The sequence below is a fragment of the Aulonocara sp. 'chitande type north' Nkhata Bay genome, linkage group LG5 (genome assembly GCF_057382095.1).
Source record: "Aulonocara sp. 'chitande type north' Nkhata Bay isolate Kocher_YH1m ecotype deep benthic linkage group LG5, A_spYH_male_GT1.1, whole genome shotgun sequence".
In the NCBI taxonomy this organism is placed as follows: Eukaryota; Metazoa; Chordata; class Actinopteri; order Cichliformes; family Cichlidae; genus Aulonocara; species Aulonocara sp. 'chitande type north' Nkhata Bay.
In genome coordinates this window covers 26,668,305-26,680,915 of record NC_141348.1, presented here as the reverse complement: position 1 = coordinate 26,680,915, position 12,611 = coordinate 26,668,305, and the positions used below count along the sequence as shown (strand labels likewise).

General features: G+C 38.7%; 1 protein-coding gene across 1 annotated transcript in view; it reads right to left on the bottom strand.

Annotated features, from left to right (window-relative positions):
• iars1 (isoleucyl-tRNA synthetase 1) overlaps nt 1–12,611 on the bottom strand; it is a 60,222-nt gene continuing 47,611 nt past the window's right edge. Inside the window, exons 26-34 of the mRNA XM_086292604.1 lie at nt 10,328–10,502; nt 8,482–8,591; nt 6,271–6,366; nt 4,565–4,741; nt 4,145–4,265; nt 3,763–3,888; nt 2,529–2,675; nt 1,502–1,654; nt 1–976 (exon numbers count right to left, since the gene is read on the bottom strand). Of these exons, the coding sequence (XP_086148730.1) occupies nt 894–976; nt 1,502–1,654; nt 2,529–2,675; nt 3,763–3,888; nt 4,145–4,265; nt 4,565–4,741; nt 6,271–6,366; nt 8,482–8,591; nt 10,328–10,502 (1,188 nt within the window). The 3' untranslated portion in view covers nt 1–893. The remainder of the gene's footprint in view (nt 977–1,501; nt 1,655–2,528; nt 2,676–3,762; nt 3,889–4,144; nt 4,266–4,564; nt 4,742–6,270; nt 6,367–8,481; nt 8,592–10,327; nt 10,503–12,611) is intronic.

Below are 12,611 nucleotides of genomic sequence, written 5' to 3'. Positions count from 1 at the left end.
TTCCAAGTCACCTTTGATTTATTCAGTCACCTAAAATAGTACACTATTCATTTGTTGCTCTTTTCATTGCAGAACCTTTTTGTCCCCAGGTACAGCAGCCCAAAAACCCATTTCACCTTTTAAATGCCTTTTCCATTGTCACAGGATTCTCAATGCAGTGAGCACAATGAGTTTATCTGTTAAATTCAAAATGGTGTATAAGCACAATAGCCCAAATTTGCTTTTCCAATTATGAGACAAAGCAATAATTACTCTGGACTAAGCTGCCTTCAAATAAGCCTCAAAGAGAAGTAGCTTGCATCATTATCATAATAAAGAAAATCATCCACTGGTAAAATTGACAGTTAATCAAATTAAACTGTTTCCTCGAAACCTGGAAAGAGCTGGTTATGTATGAACCATCACTGTGTTACAGAGGTGAACCCACTTTTTAGGAGAGAATGTACACCATCACCCAGAAAAATCCCTTCTTGGTCGACATTAAATATGACCTAACAAGATACTTTTCAGAAACAGCTACTTACAGTTGCAGACAAGGATAATATGAGGAGGGAAAACCTGTGTGGTTGTCAGGGAGAAAACTGGAGCGAGAGAGACCATCGACTCTTATAAAGACCCCCCCATTTAAATATAAAGACATCCCAAAACGTTCTTCTTCTTTTTTTTCCATCTGAGTTTATGTTACACAAAGACTTTTCTGTTTGTGACTCTGCATTTTAACAGTTCTGAATTTGACAGACAACCCCTGATTTGCATTCAAAAAGCATCATAAACATATGAAGCTACTCCATGCTACTCCATCGTACATCAATCGGGCTATTGAGTGGTAGAAACCTTCATTTAGGGAACATGTGGTCTGTCAGAGACAAATGCTCTTCAGGTGGTTTGTGGATTTATGCCTCAGCGGTCGTAGGAAGAACTCTCACAAACAGAGTTTTGGTGTCAAGAGATTTGACTGAAGAATCAGCTGGCAGCTCTGGAAAACAGAAGTATTTATGGCTAAAATTACATTTGAGAAGAGCAGTTTTTAAAACTTTTAAAACCCTACAGCTAAGGAAAGTTACTTTGCTTTATCAAAGCAGTTAAAAGAAACTTGGTGTCTTTCAGGAAAATGCTTCGATTTTTTAAAAATGACAATGCACTAACTCGTGTTTTATACTTGATTTGGACGTCCTACTGGTTACAATAAAGAATACACAGCTTAGCATCTAACAACATACACAACTAGAATCTTACAGCTTTCCCTACAAGCTGAAAATCTTTTTTTAAAAATCTGCCTATGTGCAGATTTGCAAAATCTATTCCAGTCACAGAAGCCATTTTTCTGCATGTACTACTAGGTACTGAGTAGTATTTTAAGGAAAATCTGGCAAATACATTTACATGTTTTTACTAACTTTTCATGAGAAAGTGTGTGGGAGGAATCACCGTATCTCTATCAGCCATTAATTGCCTTAAAATCTGTTTCAGTGATGGTTTTAGTGATCTTTTTTTTTTTTACCCTGAGTAAGGTCCTCATCCAGGTAGAGTTTGAGCCACCTGCTGCGGAGGCCAAAAACTTTGGCAGTCTCAGAGAGCAAGCCTTCGTGGTTAAGCCGATTCTGGCCTACTGGGTTGACCAGTAGGAGGGTACCCACGTCTCCTGATTGGCACTCTAGAAGAGATAGGGAGGGTGTTAAAGAGAACTGTACCACATGTTACATCATTAACAATGTTTTTTATTAGCAGGGATAGTTCTGTCCTGAGAGGGCATATATACAAGCTTCAGCTGGGAAAAGATGAGGAAAAACATCCTGGCTAAGTAGAAGGGAAAGGTGAAAGGACAGACTGAATGACTCAAAGGATAAAGTTGGATTATACTCAATTTCCTGCAGTAGAAGCAAAACTGCATCATAACTGCACAACCAGCATGCATGACTTGGAAGAAATGGAAGAAAAACCTAAACACAGCTACAGTTACTCCTTGTCAATATCCACTTAAAATAATAGGAATAACTGTAATGTTGACAAGAAATCCATATACATGGTAGTTGATGGTAGCGATGAGGAGACAGATGCCACTCTGTCTCCACCAACAGCTGGTTAACTTACAAAAAAAATGAAAAATGATCTTGATGAAAAGTGCTATACAAATACAGGTCATTTACCATTTACCATGACCATTTGCCTGTGGTGCTGATGACCACAGGCAAGCACTTTACCATTTTTAGTTTTGGTGGTAAGCTAATTTAAGTGGCTGTGCAGGCACAAGTACAGAATAAATGAATAAATATATGAATCAATGTTTGAAGCCCCAGTGGAGGAAATTTGGTCTGGAGCAAAATCAATGTCAAACTTTTCATTTAAAACTAGTTCAATCTCGAATATAAATGCAAATATAAAGAGGACAAAAACAAAACAAAACAAAACAAAGAAAATCTTCTCAATATTTCTCTCAAATAAAACGTTGGTCAGACGAAGATTAATCTTTAGAAGTGAGAAAAGCGTGTTGTGCACATAAATTCAGTTTCTGTGGCTGCTTCTCTCACCAGCTGGCTGAGCGTTGCATAGTAGAAGGTTTACATAAGGACACGCGATGGTGTCGGTGGAGGGGGCGGGGCCAGGTGATGCAGTTCCCGCAGTCACTGACAAAGTTTTACCAGTCAGAGACTGCACGTCCGTTTTGCTGGTCAGCTCTGTGAGAAACAGACAGTTACAAATATACATATGTTTCATGATGATTTGTGAAATCTATAAAAACCAACAAGTCCTCAGTCACACAGAGTTAGAGATCTGGTGGAGACCCCCTGGCAACCACCTGTAGCTAGGGAGCAATGCTTATTCTCTAACCAGTTAGTCAGTGGTTGTTTCACCCTGCCTGCTGCTGGATAAAATGAAGGCAAGGCAGTATTCACTTTAGGTTTGCATCACGGTTACTGCTTAGTGAGTAGCTGTCGAGTGTTTGCAGACAAGTCGGCACAAACTACGTCCATGGCAACCACAGCAATCACAACGAGGTCTCAGCACAGAAGACCTCTTTGTGGAATACTCATTTTTCCCTAGCGACTGGTGGTTGTCATGAACCAGTCTCTAGGCCTGCATGACTGGGGCCTAAAAGATAAAATTAGTTTAAGATTTATTATCACAGGATAATGGTTGATTTTACTGTTGTCATGATAAATGAAATCAAAAAACTGACTAAGCTCTGTTGGCATTTCTCGCATGATAAAGTGCTCTAGCTTATGTCAGAAGGCTTTATGAAATGTTTATTTTCTCTACAGTTTAACAGAAAGAACCATTTTATGACTAAATAATTAATTAATTAATTCTCTTTGATTTCAATTTGCTGGGGGAAAAAAGCACAATATTATGTTGTTTAATAATAATTTAAATGATCCTTACTCTTAAAAATGAACTGCTCTGCAAAGTGGAGTTTTACAGCGAAAGTTTGCTACACTGTGTGTAACTACCCGTGTTTTCTGTTATTTTTTACTGACATTATAGCTATGAAGAAGATCAGAAAAGTGGAAAAGAAAAACAGTCAAAATTCTGCAGAAAAACTATAAAATTAAAAATGGTTAAAGTGTAGCACGAAAGCAGCCAAAATAAAGGACCCAGAAATATATAAAAAGAAAAGTGAAATAAATGACAGATAAAATAACCGACTGGTAATAAAGGAAGAATTTTCATTGTTATTAAATATCTGGAGGTAAAAAGAAGATGTACATTTTTAAATAACATGATTAAATGTTCTCATAAAAAAGAAGGGAGTTTAGTTCTCACCAGTTCTGTCACTGAAGAATTTGAGCTGTGTGTTATTGGTTCCAAAGATGCTGCTGCACGCTTTCTTCAGCTTGTCCAAGTCTAGCCTGTTATCCCCTTTGGGATTCTCCAACAGCACTACACCCTCTGCACAAGAAACCAGTTCAAGAGGATTATTAACATAGCCAAACAGTTACTAAAAGTAAATCACAGGTAAGATAATGTTACTGTATTTATATTATAGTTGTATTTAATATTATATGTGAATTTGGTTGCACATATGTATAATCTCAATCATCAGCAGAGAATATTTATTTTAACTCTATTTAAAATTAGACAGTTACAGTTTTTCCTGTTACACCACTTAAACTGGAGAAAAACAGATTCTCTCCCCATGTGCTACCTTGTTCTTTGTTGTTGACCTTCACCTGGAGGTTGACATATGTGCAAGCTGGTCCATTTAGAGGAGCCCGAGGGGCCGAAGATCCCTTTACTATGGTTAACTCCAGGTCTGAACCCTTCAGCTGCAACAGACATAGAACAAAGAGTGAAAGAGTCAATAGAGAAAAGCACACATAAGTTTCAGTCTCATGACAACTGCAACAAATATACTTAAGAGATTTGCAAGAAGGTAACCACTAAACACAAAGTTAAAAAATTTTTATTACTGTAACACCAATTTGAGTGCTCCTTGTGTATATTATGTATATGCTAAATACTTTCCAGCACGTTTCATGAATGCTTTAAGGTTGTGTCAGACTACAAGCTGCTACAAAACTCAGTCATATATAACCCTGCTTGGTCTACACGTATTCTTTTATACCTGGGTCTTTTCATCTATGATAACGCTGGCAGTTTTTGGGACAGGGAAGGGGAGAAGTGGAGCCTTTGTGGTAGCCAGGATGAAGTCAGTGTGAGCCTTGATCACAGAGTCCAAGTACTCCCCCTCTGGCTGGGAGCGGTAGTACACCGTTATCTCATCTGATGGCACCAAATGCCCCTAAGACCAGACATTAAGAGACAAGTGGCATGAGAAGTGAGAGTTTTCTTTATTGGAGCAGGTGAGTAAACAGGCTAAAAGTCTTGCTTCAGTGGGTCTTCAAACAACAGCACAAATCCAATGACTGCAAAGGACACAAAAAATCTTTAGCACAAGTAACTCTCTTCAAAGTTTTTTTTCCTCCTTTATAAATAAATTACATCTGGAGGAAATGATTACCTGAAAGGAAGAACGAGACAAACAAAATGAAAAGATGAACAAAAGAGTAGAATAGCTGGATTAAAAAGCAGAGACCATACAGGAAGAAATAAAGGTGAAAGCAAACAAGGGGACATTTTTACTGGATGACAGCCCATTTATTTTGGCATCATATGCCGCAAACTTCCAATAACCTTGACATATTCAAACACATTGATCTAATCCTATTCTGAGTGTGCAGCTGGGCACACACATGCACGGCCACACACACATGTACCAACAGTGTAGCACACACATTCTTGCAAACACGCCATTTGCAATATTTGGCTCAAGGGCGGACAGACAGCCAGGTACAGAGAAGTCCATAAGAGGAAGAAGGTTTAAAGGGTTCTCCAAGTCAAGGTAACTGATCCTACCCTGATGGGGCTAGTACAGTGCACATGAGCCTCTGTATGAGTGTGTGTGGTGGGAAGGGGGGGGGGGGGGGGGGGGGGGGGGGGGAATAAAGCAACAGATCTCTCCAGTTGGGGAACAGTCCATTAAAAATAAGGAAATGGTGACCCCTGTTTCTCAACTCTGCCTCCCACGCAAACAGTGATAACAGGTGCAACCCACCAAACTACTACCAAACATGTACAAGAATTGCTAAAAATTAATTCCCATCCACAGGGTGGAAAATTCCTGACAGATCTCAGTTTGAAATAACTGGAGGAATTTAACCTGGCAGGGAGCCAATGCACACCACTGCTATAGGGGGACGGAAAAAACTGTTTGTTGCTCGTGAAAACAAGGGGCTGTTGGCTAATCCGTCTTTACTCCCCAGACCACTTCAAAGCTCGAACATTAGAATCTGAAAGGGGCCAGACTGTAATTAAGCTTCCATTAAGCCTGCCTTATGATGGAGAAACCTCTAACTGTGACGCTGCAGTGGAAAGATTTCAAAACTGCCCGGACAATACAATGAGACATAAAGACGAACGGGGGGAGGACTGGGGTGACGGAAATATAACAAAAAGCAAAGTTTCTGTTTTGACTCTACGCTGCAGTCTTGAAACATCATCAGATTAACTAAAATGGGAGTGGTTTAAAGGACTATGATCATACATGTGAAAGCAGGGGATTGTTTAGTTTGTTTAAATAAAGGAAACATCCTCAAAAAGTTCACATCTGAAGCAAAACCACTCAAACTGCCTTAGTGGCATGTTTTGTTTTGCTGTTGCAACTACGTCAGGTTCTGCTTATTAAACACTGGATTGTAAAATTCAGGAGTGGTGTGTTATGTGTCCCTCTTGTTTCCACAGCTAGTAGTGGTCCAGAAATAAATGCCCCACCTTCTTGCGTAGTTTCTGAATGCGGTTGATGACCTCTCTGGCAACGCCTTCATCCACCATAGACTGATCTGGGGTGACATCCAACAGCACCAGGACCTAAATGATAACAGATCATGAGCAGAAGAGAAGAGGGGAAGATTAAACTCTTAGCAAAATTTATGACAGAACTCTCCTGATGTTTTTCTGTGACTTGAGATGAAGGTGGCGCTCTAATAAACAAGATTAAATTCTGGGGATCATAACTTAATATTTCAAACAGGTCTAACAAATGTAAAAAATAAAAAAGCCATTTTACATTATTATTACTATTATTTTATTTTAGATTAAAACAGATGTTTGGAATAATATTTAAGCTGGAGGTTTAATTAATTTCATTAGTATTTATTCTAATCCAAGCTTTTATGTCTTTAAGATATGTCAGGTACTTTGATCCAGAAAGTGAGAAGATCATTAGTTAATGTAGCTATAACTGTGAAAAATGTACATAGCACTATCTGCACAGCAAGTTAACTGTGTGCTGTGTTTTCCAATAATACTCTTAAATAGAAAGAAACAATGAGGTGAAATGTGCTCGTCCTGGCATACAAAAACTGCCACAAAAACTGAATACGAGTCATAAAAAGAAAGTATTTCACACAAAATAAAGATCTTCAAGCATTACTAATCTCCTAATATACACATACAGCGGCCATGTTTTTTTCTACAGATGTTCAAATGCTTGTTAATGGAAATATCTAATCAGCCAACACTTTTTGGCAATTCATGAGCAAAAATGCTAATGCCAGGTTGTTTCCAGCTGAGAGGAATGCAAAAGTAACTTAAATAAACCCTTGGTACAACAAAGGTATGCAGAAGAGCATCTCTGAATGCACAAAATATCAAACTTGGATTACAGGAACAAAATATTGCATTGGTTGCCACGCCACTCCTGTCAGCTTAGAACAGGAAACTGAGGCTGCAATTCAACAAAATTTTGGCAATAAATGTCTGGGAAAAACACTGCCTCATCAGATGACTTTGAATCCGCTTCAACTTTTGGATGGCATAAATTACATGAAAACATGGCTCCATCCTCCCTTTTATCAATGATTTAGACTGCTTATGGTGATGTGCATGGCATCGTTTAAACTGTTTAAATGCCACGGTTTACCCGAGTATTGTTACTGACCATGTCCATCTCTTTATGACCACAGTACCCATCTTCTGATGGCTCCTTCTAACAGGAGAACTCAAACAGCCTCCACAGTTACCAGATCTCAATCCAACAGAGGCCCTTTGGGATGCAGTGGAACCAAAGATTATCATCATGGATGTGCAGCCAACGACTCTACAGCAACTGTCTGATGCTATCGTGCCAATATGAACCAAAAGTTCTGAGGAATGTTTCCAGTCCTTTGCTGAATCTATGCCACAGAGAATTAAGGCAGTTCTGAAGGCAAAAGGCCGTTCAACCCAGCACTAGGAAGATATACATAAAAGCGCCAGTGAGTGTAATTAAATTACTTTAAAACTGAACCATCCAGTCCTTTACCTCATTGTTACAAACTATTACTTTGAAAAGGTTAACATTTAGAGTTGACAAGAGCAATCTTTAAGCAGTTAGTCTGCTATCCTATTGCCCAAACATTTACAGTGTCAAAATGTAAGACAACATCCAGGCAGCAGTAAAGGATATACTGTCTGCTTCTCATTTTATCATGGATAGAAGGAGAGAAAGATGAGTGAATGTACACATAAAACAATGGAGAAACAGAATATGAGAGAGAACAGAGCGTCAGACAGATGGAACCTGAAGAGTCAGTGTGAGCGAGTGAGCAACAGAGAATTAAAAAGCCAGCTCAGTAAACTGGTATTAAGCTGCAGCCGTGTGGCATGTATGCGGTTGAAAGAGCACTGATTAGAGAGGGCCTCTGGGAAATGCATATATACTGATTCCACTTAGCTGCGAAATAATTTCATACATCACACTCACAGTAAAGAAACATAAATGCATTTACAGCATGTGGCAGCTTGGTGTAGCAACAGCAGCAGAGTAGTTCTTTTTTTTTTAAGATCTAGTCACATTACACTGAGCACCTGAATATAGTCAACATCGACAGGTAGCCAAAGCAAAGAGGTTGCAAGACCTCCTCCTTGCATTTTATTTAAACTTCACACGGTGGCCAAAATTCTTTGGATACAGGGTTGTAATACCAAGAGCACTGGGTTTACCTGTGCATCAGAGTGTGCTTCATATTGTGCAGAGCCTGAGCTCTGATCAAACGTGTACATCAGCCTCAGGTCCTCCTCATGGAGCTCATGACCATCCACCACTATGGAGCCTGCAAATTAAGCAGATAATTCATCATAAATATATACATTTAGCAATATAACGTTCATCAATTCCAAGATAAACAAAGTTTTTGAGTATTTTAAGTAAGAAAATGTTGGTTACCACAAATCTTTTCTTTTCTAATCTCAATAAATAGTAATTATTTTTTTTCCTAAGGAAAAAAAAAGGATGACATGTGGATTGTATAACCATGTTAAACACTATACTTAGTGTATGATTAAAATTATTGATAATAAATTAATGCAACAAAATATCTGCATTTCTATTCTAATATCTAGTTTTACAAGGATTACTATGCTGGCAAGAGATAATGGATTATTTCTAAGTGTTTTAAAAAAGGTTTGCCATAATGATTACTGATGTGTGTTGTGAATGAATCAAAACTGGCTGCAGACACTGTTAAAAATGATTCAACCTATTTATATCTCTGTTTAAATAAATGTGCCCCATGATTTGGTGGAAGAGTTCATCTCCTGACAGGACTTCTAAAGGAGATTTGAGTTTTAATCACAATGAATAAAGTGCTCTCATTTATAACTTGAAATTTAATTTGTTTTCTTGTTTTCTGGGGTCTGGACTGATGTTTGTTTGTATTTTAATATTACTTAAAACTTAAGTCTTTCTAGCTGCATCCGCACTAGATCTGAGCTTTAAAACAATACCGCAAATGCAATCTGCTCAGGTTCATATCTCCATTTTGCCAGTGGCAGCAATTACCCATATCTCTGTTCTGACTAAAAACCATGACCGTGTTCTCCTGTCCTCTTCACTTTTCCTCACCCGGAGGCTCGGTGAAACAGTCGCTTCATTTCTCTCTAATCTGAGATTTCCACGCTTTAATTTCCTTTGTCCCTCCCTGCTTTGTTGCTGTTTTACATCTTCTATCTTAACCATTATTCTTCCACCTCATGAAAGTAATAGCATCAAAAGGTATAGGTTATGAATATTGGCCACAACCTACAATCACTTTCTAGCCTACCGGTCAATCTCTCGCTTTCAGAGTCATGGAAATTACACAAAAAGTTTAAAAGTGGACTCAACTCAAGTGTGAGCCATTAGCTTTTTTCCATGGTAAGATTCATTCACTCTGACTGTTCAGACAGACAAAATGCTCCACTTCTGTTGTTCATAGCTTCCGTTTAGTTTAATAGCAAGCAGTTTCACATCATGGCTTGCGTTCGATTTTAATTGATGAACTGTAACTTTGCAGTACTATAAACATTTTCTTCTTTCTGTGCACTCTCTCCAACATTTTTCTACCATCTGTCTCTTTCCATGCATCGCTTCTTTCCGCCTCACAACTGGCTGGACTTCAAACATGCAAGTTATTGGAAATTTTAAGTTCCCACAGTCCAGCTGACCTCTTCTGCCTCCTTCCTCAAAGACTCTCCTCATCTTTCTATAATTGGAGAGACAAGATACCTTGCATTGCTTTGATCCCTACCCTGTTCCAGACCAGCTAGTGTTTGGATTCAGAGGATAAACTGGTTTCCTCGTCGAGGATTCGTCGTTAACACTAACTGATTGTTCTTCACCACTTTATTATTTGTTTAGCAATATCACTGCCAGCTGATTAATAATTTGATAACACCGCTAGAAAACAAGCAAACATTAAAAAAAAAGGATACATAAAGATTAAGTCAATACAGAACATAAGGCCGCTAATTTTCAGCAACACTGCTGAAACAATTTTGTGATTATTTACTTTTTAAAATTTTTTGTCACCTTTCTTCTGGAAGGCTTCAAGCTGTTCGCTGGTGAGCTCCTTGATAGAAGCAGTGACGGCTTTGAAGGCCCCCTTTAATCTCTTGCCCAGCACCATGTGGTCTGGCTCGGCTCTCAGGCGGATACCATACTTGTCCTTGTCTGTTGAAAGTGTCAACTGTCGCACATTAAGCTCCTGGGGAATGAAGAATAGTCAAACACACCATGTCATTGTCTTTTAGTTGGCTGCAAAATTGTTAATATCTCACACTGGGGAATACAATGTCATCTGCCCAAGACTGATACAGGTACAAAAACAGTGTACAGTAGGTCACTCGTACTATGGATGTGCTTGGAACTCAATATAAAATTCACTGTAATGACGTACCAACATCTTATTCTGCTATACTTCAAGCAAAACCTAAGCTAAAGTAAACTGTTACAGGGGAGTTACTGTACTTTTATTACTACTACACATTTGATTACGTACATGAACACTCACAATGTACAAGATTTATAGACTCAAGTTTTGCTGTTAATAGAAGTTGACTGATAGATGATTGATTTATGCATCTCCTGACTGCTTGGATAAGCTGGCTCTTCTGGCGCTGTCGTTCCAAACAAACAGACAAACTGTGCAACATGGCTGAAGGGTCCTTGTCCAATCCCTTCTTTACTTTACTTTAAAAATGTTCATTCATTGCCCATTACAAAGGCTGTTCCCATTAGATCGGAAAGGAGCATTAATGTGAACCTGCCAATAAACTCACTGGGCTTCAGTTGTTAACAGAGAAAATGGTTATGGTTTATTTATTTATGTAGAAAAACAAGCAGATACTTCTAATCAGTTGAAATAATACAAAAGTTAAAAACTTTATATACTAGAGTTGTACAGGGCAAGTCAAAAATGATCACCATTCACTCAAAGAGTACATCAGCCCTGAAATCAAATAGTCAGTAAGCCAGTCAATCTGTAAATCTCCAATAAGCCATCCCCACTTTTCAGTCAATATTTCTGTTTTCAGTCAGGGGAGAGAGAGAGGGAGAGGGGGGGGGGGGCATCTGTGATCCAGTCATATCAGCAATACTTAATTTAGCCATACTGACACCCGCCCGGCCTTGCCATCCATTGGTCCAGTCAATCACAATGCTGTAGGTTGTGACTGAGATCAAGCTCTAGCACAGTTGACTTGCTGACAGAGAGCACAGATAAGCTTACTGTAGAGGGTCGATGTATAAACCTTAAGGGCACTGGGGGGTTGAAAATATAAGCTTACTTAAAATGGGATTCTATCAATGGGTTGATTTCACAAAGAAATAGCTCATTTAATCTTGAGGGTAAATATGGCTTTGAGGTTCTGTTAGTCTGTGTAGGGGAACGTGTGTGTGATGACTTAGTGTGCTGGTGCATTACAATGAAGGAAGCCTGTCAGCTCAAAAAAGCAACTCATTTCATATTTGACATAAAGCTCAGAGGAAACTAAGCTGACAGAGTCACCAACAAGACTGTCAACAAAGCAAAGCTGACCCAAGCTAAAATTCAGATGGCCACAACAGCCAGTCTCACTCTGACTCCAACCTCTCCTCCCTGAATGTTAGGAGAATTCATTCAATTATATTAAATGTTTACCTGTTCCACAAGGACAATAAAAACATGTAAATCGGTTTTTGCATCTTAGTTAATCTTTCTCTTGCTCCTGAGTACTCGTCAGACACATGAACACTGGCCACAAAAAAGGTCAAACCTAAAACATAAAATATCTTTGTTGTGCTTAAAGATGAATCTATACTTAATGTGGTTTTATTGAAATTAAGAAACAATAGAAAAATTCAGCTTCCAAAGATTGTTTACCGGGCTGCAAGGCCTCCACTGCTCTCAATTCTGACTGAATAAACCTTGTTTACTGGCAGGAAAGCTAGAGGCTGACAAGGTTAAATGTCCTCCCCACCAGAAATAAAACAGTGATAGATAAGAAGTGGCTAGAACTAAGATAAAGCTTGGAGGATCCAGCAGAAGACGCAGCAGAAGCTCTTTTCTGTAAAAGTTGTGTTAATGTTCGTCAACGCAGTCATGTGGGGGGTTGAATCAATTTTCCAATTTCAAGAAACAAAGACGTACAAAATCCTGCAAAGGTGAGAACATTCTTCTCTATGACAGTACTATAATGTCCTCTTTTGTTGGAAAAATAAAAAGGTAAGGACTTCAAGGATTTAAAGACAATGGGGATTAGTCTGCAAGCCTGTTAAACACCTGAATTAATCCAGCTCACACCTGAATCGATCCTCACTGTCTAGTAAATAAGCA